The sequence below is a fragment of the Anguilla rostrata genome, chromosome 11 (assembly GCF_018555375.3).
Source record: "Anguilla rostrata isolate EN2019 chromosome 11, ASM1855537v3, whole genome shotgun sequence".
NCBI lineage: Eukaryota > Metazoa > Chordata > Actinopteri > Anguilliformes > Anguillidae > Anguilla > Anguilla rostrata.
The window spans coordinates 24,988,352-25,007,747 of record NC_057943.1 but is presented as its reverse complement, the minus strand read 5'-3'; the positions used below and the strand labels follow the sequence as shown (position 1 = coordinate 25,007,747).

The window sequence follows — 19,396 nt, the reverse complement described above, 5'->3', positions numbered from 1 at the left end:
CATGTCTACTTCCTCATGCTGAACAAATCATGCTGAACAAAATTTGTTATTATAAATTATTAAATTATTAAATAATTTCATAGAACCCATAGTGTTTGCCATATTGGATTTTCTGCCATTCTGAAGCTTTTGTAAGACAAAATTTTTTGTACTTCCCCTACAATCTTTGTCCAATTCTCAAAAAATTTGACATGCATGATTTACTGCCCATCCCTGTATTAAGTTGCGAAATTTCATTTTTAAATGTCCAAAGATTACTGCAGGACTGTACTTTCAATTTAGCAGTAATGGCTGACCATGCCCAAAATATGGTTATGGCCACAATTTACAGTGATGCAAAGATAATTCAGGGGTTGATAAATAGCCATAGTGTGGATGACCATGCCCAGGCTCACAGTGTAAGGAGCAAAATACTACTTTACATAGGCTCCAAAAGGCCAAATGATCCAAACTTAGACAGGAACCCACAGAAAGCTACCCTCAAACAGTCCCGAGAAGTACATCTCTCTCAGTCCAGGATTCTTAAAGATAATCAAATATGAATATGCAAAAATATGCTACCAAGTGTTTCCTAAATTGTTTCAAGTAACTTGGCCCTGTGTGTACAAGCATACAGTAAACTCCCCGCCCCCACACACACACTTTCTGTTGTGTGAATGCTTGTATGGTTCTTGGAAAATGTCTGTTTATGAATATGAATGTTACATGTTGCCAGGGAAATGTCCCCATGGGGATAATTAAGTATTGCACAGAATGTACAGTAAGTTGCAAATATACAAGAGCTTGTACATTTTGTAAAATGAACTTGACAACAAAGTATAAACATACCCTTTCTGGAGGAATATCCTTTCTTTAGGTATTGACTAGCAGTTTCATACATTCATTTAATTGTCTTGCATGATACAGTTTTTGTTATTTATCACTTTGATGTGACACAAAGTTTGAATGATGACATTGTCTTCAGATGGTAAGATTAAAAAACACAAAGCCAAGTTACTTGAAACAATTTAGGAAACATTGGGTAACATTGCTTTGGAATACAGCTTGTTTAATTTGTGTGAGCTAAGATAGCCAATATTGTTTCATGTAACTTGGCGCAATTTTGATATTGATACTTTTAATGGCAGGCCTAGATTTTAATTAATGACTTATAGACAGTTCTTTGTTGGCTATGTGTGAGTAACTCAGCATGTTTTTCATCAGATATCATTTCTTTTTGTACTGTGTTTGTTATGAGTAAATGATAATAGTAATTCATACATAAATGTAGGCTATGACAGACATGCATAAACATAAATGCATGCAAACACACAGCCTACATTCTGAAAGAAACACACAGGCATGGATTCAATAATTTTTTCTTTACCATGAATGACAAATAAATGAGTGTATGTCATATTTTTAAGTGGAAGTGTTTTTAATGGTCTATTGTACATGACAGACTAACTAATTGTTAGTATGTCAGTAGAGGATCTATAGGGTTAACTAACATTAATTTAGAAATGTGGTGTTGCAGGGTAGCTACAGTAGCCTATTTTAAAAAATAGTTATCAGTACAGGCACAGTGGTGAATGTGAATCGTTTTGACTTAAAGAAAATTGATATAGGCTACCTGGCGTGAAGCAGTCATTATCTTGCGGCAGTTTCTATAGCCTATGACTGGTAACGATACTGACCACACCAAATTGTAAGGCAGATGTTGCTGCTTAATTTTGGAGGCGTCTGTATTAACATTAAATACTTGGTCTGTCGTGTTGTTAGCGAGGTAACTAACGTTAAACTCGGTGAAAAAATGCTGAAGTGGAACTGTCTAAAGTGTGGGTGTATTTTATTTAGATTTCGGAAATATAAATGAGTTTCCCACAATGATTTTCAGATGCAAAACAAAAGTTTAAATGTTTTATTTTAAATGTTTTAAATGTTTTATTTAGCCAGCAAGCCAGTGTAATAAATTAGAGGTTTGCTTGAGTTCTTATAAGTCCATTTTGTGTGTATTCAATGTTTTTATTGGCTGATGCACCTGACTGTCCAATGGGGAGACATATTCTTTGTGGGCCTGGAGCATTTCTGATGATGTAATTGGGCAGGAAGAAGGAGGAAAAAATGCAAAATCTCCTAAGTTTCAGGCTTTATTGTGTGGACTTGTGAAGTTGTTTGCGAATTCTGTCTGTTGAAATGGGATCAGAAGGTACGGAAATAGATGTTTTTAAGGGCTGAGAGTCTGTGGTCATTGTGTTTTTTTTCCGCAGGGAACCCTGAGAAGTCCCAAACTCTCTGTGCTGTATAGGTATTGGGCATGCCGCCCATAGATACACAGCCCCACCAAGCAGAAACTGGGAGGGATGTCATGCATGCCATCCTAATAGTCACAGCCCAAACCGGAAGTTGAAATCAGTGACATAGCCTGTTCTCAACGGAGCTAACGTTAATACGTTTGCGTAACACGTAGCCACCTCGCTGAGGTGCTGAGCAATAGCTTCAAAAAGCAAATTTGAAATTGTATCTCGAGATATGTCATGGGTAGCGTTGTAGCGCAGAAGAACAACCTGTCTTTCTAGAGCAAACAGATTTTGTTCGTGTTTGCGGAATAACTCTCAGGTGGGTGGCTAAATTTCAGGCAATGTTGACGTAAATTGTTTCCGTTTCTAGCGATCACTAGTTGGTTACCTAGCCCACTGCGCATCTGTCTAGGGAGATTCGCCGTTGGTTTATTTAGCTACCTAGCTAGCTAGCTGAGCTTCATTGCATCATTTTAAGTGCGTGCTTCATTCATGACAACGGTCATCAGCATGGCTAAGGTTAGCTAGTTAGTTATGTCTTTCTAGCATTAGCCCTAACGATTTGGACAGCTAGCTAGCTCTCTATTTTCTGTCTGACTCGTGACTTACGTTACCGGGCTAATTGCCTAACCAGTCCAGTTATAGTGATTACACGCCATCTAAACCCGTTTGCAGAGTTGATTGCATTCTGCGGAAGGTTTAATTAAGCTGACTAGCTGGCAAGCTCATTTACAAAAAATAAAGCAGACACTAATTGTCGAGCTATGTTGTTCTTTCTAGAAAGTTATGAAAGTCACACGAGCATGCAAACATCATCATCATGTAGGCTCTAACTGTTGTTCGTTCGTATTGTGTAGCGAAATGTCATTGCTCAGGCTAGTCTTACGTCGGCTATTGTTTTAGGCATTCGGCATTTAGGCGATGGTCAGGAAAGTCCGGGGATTTAGGCCTTAGGCTAAGCGCAAACTTCGATTTGGGGGACCGTCGCTCCCCTATTTAACGAGCGACGCTAGCGGATACTTTGCTGCTCATAAAAGTGACAGTTTTAAACAGTTTGTTTGAAAGTCAGTTCCTGACAGGCTAACATAAAAAGGAAAAGATGAAAACAAATCAAACTAGTGTTAATCATAGCACTCAAGTTTGTTGAGATGATGAAGGAAAAACAATGAAGATTATTTGAAGTGGAATCTTCCATCTTGAACATTTGTATGTGTGTGTGTGTGTGTTGGCTCTCAAGAGACCACTGGCAACTCCTGCACTGGGCCTCTCAGACCCCCCCGCAGGGGTATATTTTAGAATACAAGCACCAAATTCACATAATTCTTGGTCTAAATTTGTCCAATCATGGTAGGAGCTCTCCATTTGTGCCAAAATAATTGTGGGAAAGGTCAGGGAAAGACTGAGTGGTTTTGAGTTAATACACAGAATTGTGCATATGCGAGCAACCATTGTCTGTTTCTCTGTACAGGATTTAATCCACGGGTCTTTGTGGTGACACATCAGGGATTGAAACAGCATCGATAATGAGGCTGGCAGGTGAGTTCACAAAAATAAATACAATTGAATCACAGTTTGTCTATGATGTGAATGCCCCCTGCATTATATTGCCAGATAACCTTTCTTCTTTTGCCCTGAAGATCTGTCTGAACTATATCACTAACCTCCATAGCCTTCACGACAAATGGACATGGCTGAGTCACTGTGGGTCCTCAAGGAATATCCAGCAAAAATGTGCCCCACTGTCCTGATCAAATCCTGACCGTGCAAATGTTATTTAAATTAACACTAAAGGCCCATGGTTTAGCTGGAGTGATTTAGCCCGTTTGTGTGTGCCCCTGGCAGGCCACGGTTGGGATTACATTACATTACATTACATTCATTTGGCAGACGCTTTTATCCAAAGCGACGTACAAAAAAGTGCATTTCATGGTCGTAGACAACTGGGATTGCTGTACCTGTTTGTGTGTGCCCCTGGCAGGCCACAGTTGGGAGTTGCTGTACCTGTTTGTGTGTGCCCCTGGCAGGCCATGGTTGGGATTGCTGTACCTGTTTGTGTGTGCCCCTGGCAGGCCACAGTTGGGAGTTGCTGTACCTGTTTGTGTGTGCCCCTGGCAGGTCCTCTGCGTGCTGCTGTGGTCCTGCTGCTGCTGGGACTCACCTGGTTGTTAGCCAGCACTATCCTGAAAGGAGACGGCACCTCTTTACTGGCCCGCTTCTTCTTCCGAGGTAGAGAAGATGGCGGCCGTGTACCTGCTCTGCCGCTCTTTACTACAGTCAAGCTGTGCTCAGTGTTGTGAGATTGAACTTAACTGAATTGAGTGTAAACAAGGTAGTGCTGTTCAGCTGAATTGAACTGACTGTCACAGAGGCCCTGTGTTTAAACAGAGCTGAATTGGATGTAAATGAGGTCTTGCGGTTGAATTGAGTGTTAATTAAGTCCTACAGTTAAACTGAACTGAATTGGATGTAAAAGAGGTCCTACAGTTAAACTGAACTGAATTGGATGTAAAAATTGGTGTAAACTAGGTGCTGTGGTTTTCAGCGCTCTAACAGCCTGCTGATGTTTCTTCTCTCTTCAGGAGGAAGCGAGGAGCCAACAGCAGGTAGGCCTCGGCTCTCACAGTTAGGCTTTTCTCAAAATGTCAAGATGGTATATCATAACTTAGGCCTACTCCTTTACAATCCACATACCGGTGAAACTGGATAATGCTTTTAAAAAATCATTACACTGTGTTACGCTCAAATATTCAAATGCAAAGACTAAGCATTCGTAACTTTACTTTGTTTATAGTATATTTTCTGGGAGCACATTGAACATCAAATGCTTTTATTTTTTATGTTCTTGGCTGGCATTGTTTGATTTCTCAAGTTACTTTTGACAATAAACAGTGGTTGTACTCCACTGTGATACCTGTTTTGGCATCCTAGCATCCTCACATGCCCGTCGGCGCTGTCTCTGTCCCCTCCCCCAGAGCCCAAACCTCACAAGTACAAATGTGGCCTCTCGGCGCCCTGTCCGCAGAAGCACCTGGCCTTCCGCCTCGTCTCCGGAGCCGCCAACGTCATCGGCCCCAAGATCTGTCTGGAGGACAAAATGTGAGGGCCCTCTCCTCTCCTTCCTCCAACTCCCATCTCTCCACCCATCCTTTTCCCCTCTTCCTTTACCCCTCCTCGTTTCATTCTCCAGTTTTAATGCTTTCTGTTCATTACAGTTTCTGCTGATGTAGCAGGCCCAAACAAGTCTTGTCTGAATGAAGAGGAATCAAGCGCCTGTTTGTCCATTATTATCTTTTAGCTGTTTTATCCTTGCTTCCGTTTCTCCTCTCTGAGGTGAGCTCTTTAGGAATCAGCGTTCATCACTTTTTAACCTTGTCTTTCTCTTCCTTTGTCTCTCTCTTTCTTTCTCTCCCCCCGTCTGTCTCCCTCTGTCCTTCCCTTTTTTTCCCACTCTCACAGCCTCGTGAGCAGTGTGAAGAACAACGTTGGCAGAGGGCTGAACATCGCGTTAGTAAACGGTAATTCCCCAGTTTCACAGCAGAGCAGCAGGATCTCTGCTTTTGAGATTTGCATGCTGGGAATTTGCATGCTGATTAATTTCATATCCTTAACTTCAGATTGTAGGCAAGTGTGATTTCAGTGCTAGTTTGTACTTGGCAGGATTGTTTGTTTGTTTGCTGAACAGGTTACCCTACAGGGTTGGAGTCCTGATCTATGTGGTCGCTTCTGGCACTACGATCTTTACTTCACTCTAGTGTGTTTCTTTTGCACCTCTGCACCTTGAACTAATGCACTTGTTGTACGTTGCTCTGGATAAGAGCGTCTGCTAAATGCCTGTAATGTAATGTAATGTTTTCTGCGATTGATTGACAACCTGTCCAAGGTGTAGTCCTGCCTGTCACCCAGTGCATACTGGGAGAGGCTCCGGCACCCCCCTGCGACCCTGACCAGGATAAGCGGGTGTAGCTAATGGATGAATAAAAAATCTAATGATTGTACTTGAATAGCAAACGTGGCTTGTAAAGAAGAAAACATTTTTAGTATTTTATGTCAGGTTCATTTGTGGAAATACACATTTGGTTTCAACTCAGTCGGAAAAAAACAGTGCTTTGTCCTTATGTTTTTGTTCAGCGGTGACTGAAATTTAGAGGGAAAAAAAACTAGAAATATTGCACGAGAATTGACACAATGTTAGCTGACTTAAGGACAAAGCAGGGTGCTGTGATTGGACGCCCTCATTCTCTTATGCAGTGAGCTGCAGTGTTTCAGATTATTGCTCTCTGTAGCTTGTACAGTGTGTGCTGCTCTATAGTGCTTCGCGTATGCTGTTTGTAGTCTAGCACTCTCTGGAGTATTGAGTGTCGCTAGCAGATCGTATTTCTTGGTAGCGTATTTCTCGGTACTGAGGTGCTGTTGTGTGTTTCTGTTTTTCAGGCGTATCAGGAGAGTTGCTGGAAATTAAATCGTTTGACATGTGGGCTGGAGGTAGGTGGGGCTTGCGTTGAAGCTGCAGCGAGTATGCAAGTGATTTCAAGTGGCAGCAATAACAGCGAGCTCATTGCAATTGTTTGTATTTGGGGTGTTGCTCATAGTACACGGTGCATGACTAAAGCGCTATGCAAACACGACATTGCTTTGCGCTGATGCTTGTTCGTATGTCCTGTCTGGGTGCAGTGTGTGTGCGTGTGTTAACACTTTCCTGCTCTCAGATGTTGCAGACCTGCTGAAGTTCCTCCGGCCGCTCCACGAGGGAACGCTGGTCTTTGTGGCCTCTTTCGATGATCCTGCCACTAAGTAAGACCCCGCACTGTTCCTCTCTTCCTCTCTCTCTCTCTGCCACTAAATAAGACCCCGTACAGTGTCTCTCTCTCTCTCTCTGCCACTAAGTAACTCTCCACTCTGTCCCACTCTCTCTCTTTCTGCCCTTTGGTGTGTAGGTGTAGAAAGAATACTCCTAATGCTCAGCACTTTTTATAAGATTCTCTTTCCTGCCACCTTTGAGGTGTGGAATGTTGTCCTGGAGGGACTTCGCAGCTATTGAACTGCCTAATTAATTTAGACTTTGGTTGAAGCAGCCTAGCTTCCCCCCTCAGGCCTGAGTAAGGGAATTTGTGAATTGGATTAGCATGACTAGTCTTGGGCGTGGCAGCATGGCTATACAACTCTTCTCTTTATGACTTTTGTACCCCTCTGTTCCTTCCCCGATTTTTCTGAAATCCTGCAGCATCGTACTACTGATGTAATTCTGGCTCTCTCTCCCTCTTCTCCTCAATACGTGTTCATGTTTATCATTCTCACGTGCTCCCTCCTCTTTTACTCTCCCTGCTCTCCCTTTCTCTCTGCCCACATGCCACCCTTCTCTCTCCCCCTCCCTCCCTCCCTGCATCTGTCTCTCCCTCTCTCTCCATCGCAGGTTGAATGACGAAGCGCGTGCTCTCTTCGGGGAGCTGGGCAGCACTGCAGTGAAGGAGCTGGGGTTCAGGGACAGCTGGGTGTTTGTGGGAGCCAAAGGCATTGAGAACAAAAGCCCGTTCGAGCAGGTAGACCCCCAACCGTGATGTAATGATCACTTATTATTAATCACAGTAATTGCTTTCACGTTTATTAATACACAATTGGATAATTACTACTGTTCATAATGTGGAGTTTAATGGAGTTTAATACTTGCTGTTGTAGTTGATGGTATGCAGCTTTATTGTTGCTGGCATGGGTTATAATCAAGGGAACAAATAGTTCTTTTACAGATTAGGATGTGATTTCAAGCATTAAACGGCAGAACTCTGAAAAGTATGTTCTTGTTATCAATAAGTGGTTGGCTTCCTTCTTTTAATGTGACGGCACTATTGTTATTTTTGCCTTTTCCTTCTTGCTGCCAGGGCCCTTTTCTTACAGCTGTTCTCTAGAAGAGGCAAATGGTGCTGAAACCCCTGTTCAGGAGTCTCTGGCATAACCAGGCCATCTGTTATTTCTTTATTCTCACTTGCACTGCACTTAGATGTGGTTATGAGTTTCCATTTCCCCCCTGATCATTAGCTGACCTTAATAATACATTATACCATTCTAAATGGTAGCATAATTTTCCTTGAAGCAAGGAGTAAGAAGCGGTCTTGAGTAATGCTTAGTTTGCATCAATGTGGACAACTGCACAAGCGAAACGATTAAAGAGGATTGAACTCCCTCTCTCTATGCTTTCCTCTCTCTCTCTTTCTCTCTCTCTCTCTCAATTCCTCAGAGGATGAAGAACAGTAAGAGCACCAATAAGTACGAGGGCTGGCCCGAGTCTCTGGAGATGGACGGCTGCATTCCCCTCCGAGCAGCTCAGGACAGCTAGCCTCCTCCGGGGATGGGCAGACGCACGGATAGACCGATTAGGAACTGCCTTGACGACCAACAGTTTTGGCAAGGTCCATCTTTGAAGATCACTTCTCCCTGGGGGGGACCTGCTTTTGCCGAAATGCACAAGCAACGGTGGGGAACCTTTTTAAAAACGAGGAGAAAAAAAAAAGACTTTTTGGTTAAACACTTCCATTCAAGTTATATATATATATATATAAATGGGTTGGGGGGGGGTTCATAGGCTCTGGCTGTACTGTACAGAATATAGGTTACTGTGTGCATATACTGGTGTGAGGGAGAGCATCACTCACATTCTGGGCTGGGCTGAACATTTGAGGAAATACTGCCGCAGCGGTGGGGGTGGGGTGGGGGGGGGGGTAATTGCGGTAATGGCGGTAATGGCAATCGCAGGGATCGGTAACGCTCGTTAGCTGAAGACCCTAATGAAGCCGTAATGAAGGACGCACAGGTGGAGAGGCTTTGGCATGTACATCAAAGGTGTTTCGCCCTCAAATGTACTGATGCCCCTGTGCCCGGCTCCCCCTGATCTGAACTGTGCTGAATGGCACAGGGGAGGGTTTCCCCTGCACACAGGCTGTTCTGCTCAGGGCAGCGGGAGTGCAGTGTGGTAGCGGGTCAGTTTAACTCATGGCCTGTGAACAGGTGGCTGGTCGGAATACCTCATGGATCAGTGCTGTTAGCTAAGCTACTTAACCCCAATTGCTTCAGTCAAAAAATCTGCTTGGTAAATGGATAGATGATATTTAAAGTGTAAGTTTAGCAAACTAAGCTCCACAAAAAGGGCGCCTAGCACACGCATAAATGGCAATAAGAGATCTGAAGGACTGGATTGAAGCAAGCAAACTTGAATAATTTCCAATGAAGAGATTTTGAAGGAAGATCGAGTCAAAGTGCATTAAAAGGGGCCCGACTGCTCCTATCCCAACTTGCCTTATCCGTTGTTATCCATTTTAATTGTTACGGAACACATCGGTTTGCAGATATGGAGGGCTCTATTTTTGCAATTTTTTACACAGTTTAGCAGTTTTTGTTTTAAGGTTTCTTTGCAAAAACCACCACCATCAAACGACAAACCCCACACAGACTTCCCCCTCCTGACAGTCACTGACATGCATAATAATAAAAATCATAATAGACGCACACTTGTTCTGGTACATTCCGTATCATCGCTGCGTATTTATCACAATGAAACCCAGGGTTTTATTTCTGTTTCTGTTAAAAAGTTTGCTGTTTTGTCTTGTTGAATGTTTTTTTAAATTTGTTATTGGTGTGGTAAATGTGCGATTGCGCTTTTAAAAAAATCTTTTACATTGTCTGCGCATCTTTGAAGTTTGTCTGGATTTCAGCATGGCAATAATGAAGGAAATGAGAAGGGTATAGGATGTTATTTTTGAAGCGTTTCTACAGAACAGCAGGTGTATTCTCTGAGACCACGGGGACTGGGGGACTCATGAATAGAACCCCCCCCAGTCTGAATTCACCCGGTTGCAATTCTTGAGGGGGGATTTACACATTGTTTTAAGGAGCAGCACCGTGAAATAGCAAACCACACGTGTGCTGCTCCTCGTGGCCATTGACAGGCATAACAGAATCTCACCCGTACGCGGCAAGGGGCAGCTGGACCAGTGTGGAGGTGGTGGTGGTGTTCCTGAGGGGGCGGAGCTGCGGGCTCTGGGAGGGGTCTGTTGATCCTGTGCATACAATGGAAGGATGGGAGCCCTTCCTGCCTTTGGGAGGAGCCCAAGAGCACAGAGGAAAGCCACATGTTGAGCTGGACTTGTGATCCGCCTTTTCCTCCTCCCGCATAAGATTGCGTTTTGAAGTTTGCATGTGCAGCTGAAGGCAGTTGCCTCTGTGCTCTGGCAAGTGTGTACCTGAGTGCACCTTCATAGTGCTGAGAGGAAGTGACATCACAGGCTCTTCCTCACTGTCTCTTGCGGTGATCCAAGACCACAGCTGCCTCCAGGTCAGTTTTACAGGGGATAGCGGTGTTGTGAGGTCAGAACCAACTCTGGTCTCACCACCACCCCCTCCCTTACAGCAGTCTTCATCTGCCTGTGGGGGGCGACACTGCGTCTCTATGCACCTCCGATACCTTGTCATGTGTGACCAGCGTGTTAGCCTGTTTGATACAGTGTTGTTGTTGTTTGACAATCAGAAATAGATCCTACTGCTAAAGCTGTTGTATGGTCCAGTTGAAAGGTTGCGTTGTCACAAGGATTCACTCTAATAATAACTCTGAAAGATGTCAGACAGCCAGTCTTCCTTTGCAGTTGTGCTCATGTTCCTGGTTCCTTTGTCTCATGCAAAGTCATGCACTTATTTTGCTGAAATCATCATGATGGTAGACTGGTGTTGGTGTTGTTTTATTGTTAATGTGCTCCAAATAGTTATTCCCCAAATTCAGGAACTAGGACATCAGCTGATTGGTGGAATTCCAGAGAAACGTTTACCTGCCCTTTTTACTGTGAAATTATTTAAAATTGTATGATAACCAATAAGAACTATATTAACACATGCTTTGTATTTGTTTTTTGAATGAACCGTACCAAGAACATTTGTCTGCTGCTACAAATAAAGCAACTAAATTGGTTGTTAGACCCTCAGACAGACTTGTAAATATGTTCACAATTAACTTATAAACTTGCTTTTTTAAAGAAAGGTACAGTTACAAATTTCAACACAGGAGAAAGGATTAGGTACATCGCAAATGCGCATTTCAGTTTCCGGTGGCCTCAATCACTTCCATGCTTTGATAACAAATTAAATTTTACATGTGGGTACAAGATATTTCCTAATAAATTTTCACTTTCTGTACAATATCCTTAAAGCTGTTCTGGTGTTTTGTACTGTGACTGTCGCCACGAGCCCTCTTTCGCCTTCTGTCGCGTAGCCCTGGGCAGTAGAGAGAGATGTCTTCAGTGTGCGAATCTGCTGCTGGTGTGATGTGTGTGTGCAGTTTAGCCTTCTGTCTAGTTGTGCCTGCACCCCTTTTATGCATGTGCAACTTTGTGTGTGTGTGTGTGTGTGTGTGTGTTAATCTGTATACAAGCTTCTTTCCATGTGTACTATCTGTGTGGGTCTGTGAAAGGGGAAAAACTAGTTGGCTACATCCTGGTCATTCCACAAAATTGAGGTAGTAGCAATAAGGCATAAGCTCATTTGAAATCATATATATATAGAGTTTTCAACAAAGGATTTAAGATTTTATGGTCAGGTGAAGTAAAACGGGAATGGTTATGCATGGTGTTATGGCTGGTGCAAATCAAATACTGCCTTGGCTCTTGTTCACTCATTGTTCATACCTCAACCATTGACCTCTGGCTCCCGTATCTTCTGCCTCACAATGGTATCACATGTAAACCACTATTATTTCTGACTGGCTATTACAAATAGCATTACTTTTCTATTAATGTGTTTGCCATAGCAAATGTGTTGAATACCTTGCCAGGCCAGGTATTGAAATGTTAATGTATATTTAATAGTGTCATGATTTCAAGCTCTGAGGCAATACAATGAAAAGCATTTCCATCTGAACTTGCAATTGTGTATTTAACTTGTGTGTCTATTTTCTTTGTCATTATCACCCAGTTCCCGTAAGGTCTTTACTCACAGCAGTTCACATGTTATTTGCTCAGCAGACATGCTTATCTTTGTCAAACCAATAAAATAGCCTTGTGCACTACTGTGTTTCTTCAATGCAGAGGTGCTGGTTGCTGCAAGAATTGAACTGTAAGAAAAATACACTGGGCTTGAGTGAAAACAAACTCATTAATGTCTCAGTGTGAGCAAACTGGACTCACCTTATAATTATAGCCTTTAATTATAGTTAATATGTAACAGAAAGTATAAACAACTTAAACAGGGGAATGACACATTTTGGCAGTCCTTTGATGTTGAAGGGAGGTTCACAGTATGAATCTGTCAGGTTGTTCTGGAGGCAAAAGGGGGTTCTACATAAGTGCCAACTGAGTGTGTGTGCTTGTGTATATGTATATTAACAGTTGTCTTAATTCTTTATTATTTTTAATGATTTTTTAAATGGAATTTCGGTTTAATTGGTCAGCAAACTAGAAAACGCAAAGTGACCCTGTGCACAAGCACCATGGACAGCGGCATATGGCAAAATGAGCAGCAGGTGGCGCCAAAAACACTCAAATGATAAATGTAACCAGTGCCAGGAGTACACAGTTATTAACAAGCAAGTTAGAATACTATTCATTTAATTTTTAAATGCCAGGTTTTAAGGTTTTTTAAATTACTATTTTTAAACTTTGTAATTCGTAAGTTAAAGTGGAAAGAAATGGAAAAATGACTCATGCCCATTTATTAACTTTAATGTGCACATGTTTTTATCTTGCCATTCAAAAAGTGTATTCTGTCATTCTTAGAAAAGAAAGTGTACTGCTTTAAAGAGAAATGTCAAATACCATATCAGAACTTAAAAAAAAAAATTAATTATGTACTTCAAAACTACTTTGAGGAATATATATGACAAAAGGACTTCTGCTTACACCTGGTGAATAAATGTTAAATAGAACCCCACCCTGTAAGCTTCTGATGTACAATTATTGCTAGCAGCACATGTGTTTTTATTCTAGCTTACCCAACTGAATTTTTAATCAAAGCCCCAACAGGGCCAGTTTCACAGAACTAACATTCTCCATTGACCCAGACTGAATCTTGAAGTTTTGAATGGAAATACCCTATATGTACACAGACGGGTGATAAATTGAAGGGAAAACCTGAATAAATGAGTGGAGAAACATTACGAATGCAGTTGCTTCCATACAGGTGTACTGCATGATACAATTTAGCAATTAACATCCTTGACCTTGATTTTGGATTGAGATGGCAAGAGGAAAAGATGATTTTGAAAGAGGGTTCATTATTGGGGCACAGATGGCAGGAGCTTCAGTCACAAAGACTGCTCAACTGGCTTGTTTTTCAATAGGAACAGTGACTAAAGTGACATCTGCATTTAGATCTATGGGAAAGACATCAGTAAATAAGGTTGTAAATTGTGATCAAAAGCACATATTCGATGACTGATGCCCGTGCATTAGTGTGATATGTAAGGAAAAACAGAAGAGCAACTCAGGTGACTGAGAATGTCAATGCAGGATGTGATCAGACTGTCAGCAAGATCATTCCATCTTGAAAGGGATATTATATAGGGTTGCAGTGTATAAACCCCTCATTACAAAGACAAATGCACATTTGAGAGTTCAGGGATGCAAAACCATAGGCACTAGTCTATAGACATGTGGAAAAAGTGATATGGTCAGATGAGTCATCCTTCACCATATTCTTGAGAAAGTGGGCAAGTGCATGTATGGTGTACACCAAGAGAACGGTACAGACCTGAATGCTTGACCCTCTGTTATGCTGTGGGGGGCATTTTCCTGGCATGGTTTGGGTCCACTTGTTCCCTTAGGGAAGGGTCACTGCAAATCAATACAAAGCTATTCTGAGTGATCACCTTTATCCTCTGATGAAATATTTCTTTCCTGATGGGAGTGGTCTTTTCCAGGATGACAATGCCCCCATCCACAGGGCACGAGGGGTTACTGAATTGTTTTATGAGTATGGAAATGATGTAAGTCACATGCTATGGCCTTTGCAGTCACCAGATCTCAACCCAGTTGAACACCTGTGGGAGATTTTGGACCAACGTATTAGACAGCATTCTCCACCACCATCTTCCAAACACCAAATGAGGTAACGTCTTTTGGAGAAATGGTGTTTCATCCCTCCAGGGGAGTTCCAGAGACTTATAGAATCTATGCCAAGGTGCATTGAAGCTGGTCTGGTGGCTTGTGGTGGCCCAACACTTTACTAAGATACTTCATGTTGGTTTTTCCTTTAATTTGTCACCTGTCTGTATATAAAATAATAATTATAATAAGGTGTAAATGGGGAATTTGTATGCCTGGGTTTTTATTTCTTTATTACAAGTAAAAATTATTTCATTTCACTACATTATTTTTAGATCATTATGAAACGTTTACCTTATTAAAATCCTGTTTACATAGTGTATATAAGACTAGGTAACTAATGAAGTTGTTAAAGGTAAGGACCATGCTAAAATGAACCTATAACACCACATCAGCTTCCTACTCCTTATCAGGCACTTAGTGTGCTGCACATTCCTCAGCAAGACGAATCTTCAATGTTTCAAGACCATGGGCACAGCAGTTATTGATCTGAAGTTACTTGACCGTTTTCTGGGGCTGTACTTGTGTTTGTGTTAAGGGTTGGAGCAAAAGTGCTCAGTACTCAGATTACTTGTATTATGTCTTTCAGGACCATTTGCATACCCTGTAAGTCATTAAATTACAATTCGTTTATTTCTTCACATCTATAACAGCTAAATGGTTCTCAGATGGTAAGGGGAAACTTTAACACCCACCAAGAAATATACATGTAATGTGATATAGTTTCATCCGTTTAATTGGCGAATAGGTTGGGTTATACTCTGATGTGCTCAGATTAAGAACTGATCATAATAAATGATAACTGCTGTAATTTGGCATTGGAGCTGAGTTCTAATCACGAATTAGCCATACATAATAATTCAAACGCTTTGATTTTATTTAGATATTGATGTTTTAACCTTTATCTAGATCCCAAAGCATTTTTGCGGTAAATTCGTATAGCTAACGTGTGTAACATTAAGCCTACATTAAAACAGGGTAAAGTGCAACCAATGTGCACGGGCGTGCGCGCCCGCCCAGAGAAAAAACTGTCACGGTCAACGGTGACGAGCACGAGCGCGAGCATAGGCGCGAGAGGATACTGTATGTTTCAACGGCTGTCACACAGAAATAGAGAGACCATCGGCGCATCCACAACACACAAGATATATTGACCCCACTAACGCACGGTTAGCCGTGTTATTAATAGTAAATTATACACAAATTGATATTCAAAAAATATATTTGCGAATGGGAATTAAACAACGGCAAAAACAACCGGCAATTATGTTTCATCACAACAGGGTTATGGAGACCCACGTTCGCTGTATTGACTGAGAATCGACGCTGGAGTGGGGATTTAGCTAACTAGCTGGCTAGCTGCTAGTAACGTCGTTAGCTAGCTACCGTTAGCTCAAAACGCCGAAATGATTCGAAAGACATGGACATAAGCTATTCATAAAACGTATATTTTTATATAGAAGATATTTTTCAACAACATTATCAGAGCATGGGATAATATGCGATAAATGGAGCAAGGGTAAAACTGAATTAAAAAAATATTTATTGCTAGCCTACTTGTCGAGTTTAACGTTAGCTATTACAGACGAACCCCGGTAAACGAGATCAGAGTAACGTTCGTTAAATCACAAAAAGGATGACACGAAGATGCTGCACCTTGGTGAGTTTCCCTGTTGTTTAAAATTTAATCACCAATAACTCACCTGACATGTTTGCATATACCGCTTTTCTGTTATGATATGAAATATAACGAATAACTTGCAAGACATCAAGTTACTTGATTTGTGGGAAGTTATTTCAGTAACGACGTTAGCGAGCTAACCGTTCGCTGGTTTTAATGGTGACACTGACAGCTATGTTGTTAGCCGAGCTAGGTACATAGATAATTCTCACTTTGCAGTCTGGTGTTGTTTTTATTTTGTGCTCTAGTTCACTGATTAACTAAATGTCTTTTGTTGTTGTGGTGTAATTGAAATGTATGTTTTATTAATCAACTAAGGTTATCGCTAGCCACCTTCACTGCGCGCGGGCGTGTTTGTGTTTGTGTTTGTATGTGACAGATCATGCTTGTTCGTGATTTCTAATTTGGCATAGCATGGCTAGCGAGACAACTGACAGGGCTACGAAACCCGGTTGTGAGCCGCCTGCTAACGTTACATTAGCATCATACACTTGAGCTTGATACTGGAGTACTGCATTGCCGTCATACAGACAGTAGACAGTAGCCGGATATCACAATGAAATGAGAGACGAAAAGATAAATGTTGAATTAACTGCATTTTCTGCGGTCAATGATCTAGCTATCATGTATATACCCCTAACACTTCCGTTTATAACATACCTTTTTTAACTAGAGACATCGATGGAGGGGGTGTGTATGTGTGTTGGGGTGCGTCGAATACGATGTTAGTGCGAGCGACAGTAATGTGCTACAATCGGCGTATTGCTGGTATGTCTGAATTATAATGAGAAAGGGAGCGTGTGGTGTTGTACATCGCCAATATTGAGTAGTCAGCAGCTTACACTCACATGGAGAAACAGGAGAGAAGCAGGGTTGGTACGACACAGAAAACATTGGTGTCAGACGACGGCGTGCCTATCTGGCGGCTGGGGTAGTTGTCGAGAAACAGAAAGGAAATGGGCGAAACCTGTCACAATAACAATTACTTTATGTCAGTGTTTTTTAATGGTAGAATATCGGGACGGAGGGGGTCGAATATTTAAAAGAACATAGACGGTTATAAACCCTTGGTTGTAGAGAGACTGCATATATGTAAAACTTAAATGAGTGTCATTGTATTGGCACTGTCCGTCTATCATTGCATGCAAGAACTGAAAGTGTAATGTCTGCTACCTCTGTTGAAATTCAGATTATAATGTGTGGCATGATTCGTAACCCGCCTCTCAGGTGCTAAAACAATATCCTCATGTAGAACTGGGGAAATAGGTACATTTGCATAAACAGAAATGCACACCATTTTTGGTCACGTGTTTAATTTGGCTTCTGTTCCATGTAATCAAAATATGCTTTGTCCTTTAGGTATTGAATTTCAGTATGTATCGTTTTGCATGTGTCATTTAAGTAATACTTTTAAACGATTTTACTTTGGTTTTAGTAATTGCAATATTAATGTGTGGAAATGTCATGCCATAATGTTTGCATGAGTTAATGTTTAAAATGGACAAGTAGCATTTTGATTGAATCGGTACTGAATAATGTTTGTCTTTCTGTATTCAGGTATCAGTGTACATGTTGTTCACATCTGCTTTCTGCCTCAGAGCTGTAAATGTTGTGGTTCCCGTGCTCAGCTCAGCCTTTTGATTTGCAGATCGTTTGTTCTAATGATTGATCTAACATTGTTATCCATCATTCTCAGTTTGTGTACAAGTGTTTTACCTCTCTGTTTTCTGACTGTGTGAGTTTATGGATATCATTTTACAGACCTTTTATTTGAGCAGTCCACATGCTTTCTCTGTGTTTTTCTCATTGCACCTATCCCTGCTTTTCCGTTGCCCAGTACTTGTGAATACCTGTATTTGTGTGTATCCAAATTTGTCCATTCATGTAGTTAGTTGAGGAATTCAGTGAAATTCAGCTAATATTTGTAAGTCCAGATGGGTAAAATGTAGTTCTGTATGTTTCTACTTCTGTTTTTTTTTTGCCCATTCAGCATTCGTGGCTCCTTACTTGGTCAGTAATGTTCCAGCTTTGTCTGCCGCATTCTTTCTCTTTTTCCTGCACAAAGATTATGATGAAGTAGTCTTAGCTTTAGATTGCAATGTAACTGGTAGGTCTTATAGTTAAACACAGTTTACCAAATTTGTTTTATAAACAGCCAATGGGAACTCTTATATTGGTCTGTAGCATCAGTTTGTGTTACTGTGGACAGAAGTCCAATAGGACTGGAATACAAGATCACCTCTCTGTTCTGCAAATGTTTAAATCTTAAAAATGTTTGCATTCAGATGTTTAAATGTGAAAAACTATTATTTTCAGATTTCAGATACTGCTCTTTATAGACACAATCGTTTCTTGTATTTTATGATCCCATGTAAGCACCATTTTATCATCTTGAATGAATATTAAATTCATTGAATATGTGTATTCTTCAGTAGTCCTGCAAGTTTGCCCACAAGTACATGCTGTGGGAAAGCTCTGTTTTTTCCCATGGGCATTTATGGGCTGGAGTCAGAAAAGCACAATCTAAGGATCCGTTGAAAGCGCAGTTCTGTCTCTCTACAAAACAGAGAGGGCCTGTCCTGGCCTATATCGTGTGTTACATCTGCAAGTGGCTCAGAACAGAATACTGGTGTAACATGATAGCCATTGTTGAAATAAATGCTGTAGAATCTGTCATTCTAAACCACGTACAGCCTTGGGGAGAGGAAGAAGGAGTGAGAAAGAAATTGAGAGAAAGAGAGAAAGATTCGAAGAAGCAGAGATGGAAGGAATGAGAGACCGATAGAGGACATCACAACAGCATACATTGTACACATGGATGTAGATATATTTTAACCGTATTGTCACATGCACTTCACCGAGGCACAAATGAGTATGAGCACATTACTTTAACATAGAAAGGGGGTGGAGACGTATACAGATCAATAGGAAGGGAGACAGTTTTAAAAGCAAACACTCATGGGTCACAGCATTCTGACACAAGTGAGAATCAGTCACGTTGCTGATTATCCCAGGAGAGAGTTTGATCAGTTCGGTTTACATACAATGCATTCACGTCATTAGAGGGAAGCCGTTTGTTTAAAAAGCTGACATCATACATAAAATATGGCTACTAAGCTATGGCTGAAACCAAATATCGAGGGAAAGTGGTTGATGATAAATCAATAATGGAATAGCACAGGTCAACAATACTCAATGTGCTGAAGTTCAGATAACTCCTGCTCAATGTATTTAATAATTGGGATGGCAGGTATGCCATTTGCCAAGTTACGCACCAAGAGTTTGGCACGTTTCAAGTTTCCCTACAGAAATAACCATAATGACCACAGACTCTCAGCCCTTGAGAATATTACCTTCTGACCTCA

At 41.3% G+C, this 19,396-nt stretch overlaps 2 protein-coding genes across 10 annotated transcripts in view; both read left to right on the top strand.

The window, feature by feature from the left end:
* The first annotated feature begins 2,383 nt into the window (after window positions 1–2,383).
* LOC135234377 (protein FAM3A-like) lies at window positions 2,384–11,455 on the top strand. 3 transcript variants are annotated; one of them, XM_064298936.1, is made up of 10 exons: window positions 2,384–2,598; window positions 3,748–3,815; window positions 4,395–4,505; window positions 4,859–4,882; window positions 5,252–5,375; window positions 5,736–5,794; window positions 6,711–6,761; window positions 6,986–7,070; window positions 7,690–7,816; window positions 8,153–8,500. In XM_064298936.1, exons 2-10 carry the CDS (start codon window positions 3,803–3,805, stop codon window positions 8,177–8,179), a joined length of 621 nt encoding a protein of 206 aa, XP_064155006.1. In that variant the 5' UTR covers window positions 2,384–2,598; window positions 3,748–3,802; the 3' UTR covers window positions 8,180–8,500. The 3 variants fall into 3 exon arrangements, with proteins under 3 accessions (XP_064155006.1, XP_064155004.1, XP_064155005.1); XM_064298934.1 differs by lacking the exon at window positions 8,153–8,500 and adding an exon at window positions 8,509–11,455 and having other exon boundaries at window positions 2,389–2,598; XM_064298935.1 differs by lacking the exons at window positions 2,384–2,598; window positions 8,153–8,500 and adding exons at window positions 2,776–2,798; window positions 8,509–11,455.
* A 3,947-nt stretch (window positions 11,456–15,402) lies between these two features.
* Window positions 15,403–19,396, top strand: part of wnk3 (WNK lysine deficient protein kinase 3) — a 55,718-nt gene continuing 51,724 nt past the window's right edge. For 6 of the 7 annotated variants that reach the window (XM_064298918.1, XM_064298921.1, XM_064298920.1 and 3 more), the window contains exon 1: window positions 15,403–16,010. The gene's annotated coding sequence lies outside the window, so the exon portion shown is untranslated. The remainder of the gene's footprint in view (window positions 16,011–19,396) is intronic. The other variant, XM_064298923.1, reaches the window with a different exon arrangement.